The following is an 881-nucleotide window of genomic DNA, read 5'->3' as shown; positions in this document are numbered from 1 at the left end:
ATCATTTTGCGCGCATTGGCGGTGGTGTACTCCCCGGCGAAGAACACAAACAGGCAGGACTCGTCGCTATCCTTGCGCCGGCCTCCTTTGGTCAGAGGCACGATGCTGCGCGCCGCGTCCGCCGAGATGCGGACCGCCTTGAAGTCCGAGTCGGCACCGGGGGCCGGCACGGACTCTAGCACGGCGGCGCTTTCGGGTAGCAGGCTCCAGTTGGTCTCGCCGGCCACGGGCGTGAAGTCGTGGACGTTGCTCCAGTTGTTGTTGAAGATGCTCAGGCCGGCATCCTTGAAGTGGAAGGCCAGCTCGGGGTAGTAGTATTGAAAGCAGCCCATCTTCACGCCGGTGGACGACTCGATGATGGGTTGCGTGGCGCAGCACAGGAACACCTGTGATGACGAGTTGTTAGTTTCTAGGAAAAAAACAATATAAATAGACGATCCAACAGCACCTCCATCTTTTTACAGTCCCGCGTGCGGAACTGCTGGCATGCCACCACGCAGCGGATGTCCTTGCAGTCCCGGAAGAAGACGCTGCCCTTGACGGGGCCCAAAACAATGCGACAGTTGACGCAATCGTCAATGGTGACGGCCGCCGAGTGGTCGAACACGTAGATGTCGCAGTTGTGGCAGTCCTGGATGACAAACTGTTGACCGTTCAGCTTCCCGGGGAGGCGACCCGCCGTGACGTCTTTGAGGCCTGTCAGCATGTAGTCTTTGGGGTCCACCTGCATAAAAGACAAATAGTAGGGCTTAACGGTTAAAAAAATACTATGTGCAGGAACTGCAATTTTCTCCCTGAGTATTGCGATGGTGATTTAGTATGAATTTTTTCTTTTTCAAGGTCATCTTCCCATGTATTTATTTTGAGAGGGGAAAAAAAAA

The 881-nt window shown here is 54.5% G+C and overlaps 1 protein-coding gene across 1 annotated transcript; it reads right to left on the bottom strand.

Annotated features, from left to right (window-relative positions):
- Nucleotides 1-5: 5 nt before the first annotated feature.
- LOC109509175 (protein XRP2-like) lies at nt 6-762 on the bottom strand (the record flags this gene model as incomplete). The annotated part of the gene is made up of 2 exons (XM_019859064.1): nt 449-762; nt 6-386 (listed from the first exon to the last, which is right to left on the bottom strand). Coding segments are annotated over exons 1-2 (663 nt in total), but the record flags the coding sequence as incomplete, so codon positions are not given.
- Nucleotides 763-881: the final 119 nt, after the last annotated feature.

This window comes from Hippocampus comes, unplaced genomic scaffold (genome assembly GCF_001891065.2).
Source record: "Hippocampus comes isolate QL1 unplaced genomic scaffold, H_comes_QL1_v1.1 C16797220, whole genome shotgun sequence".
Classification (NCBI taxonomy): Eukaryota; Metazoa; Chordata; class Actinopteri; order Syngnathiformes; family Syngnathidae; genus Hippocampus; species Hippocampus comes.
Note: the sequence above shows the minus strand (reverse complement) of the source record. Positions and strands in the feature narration are given on the sequence as shown.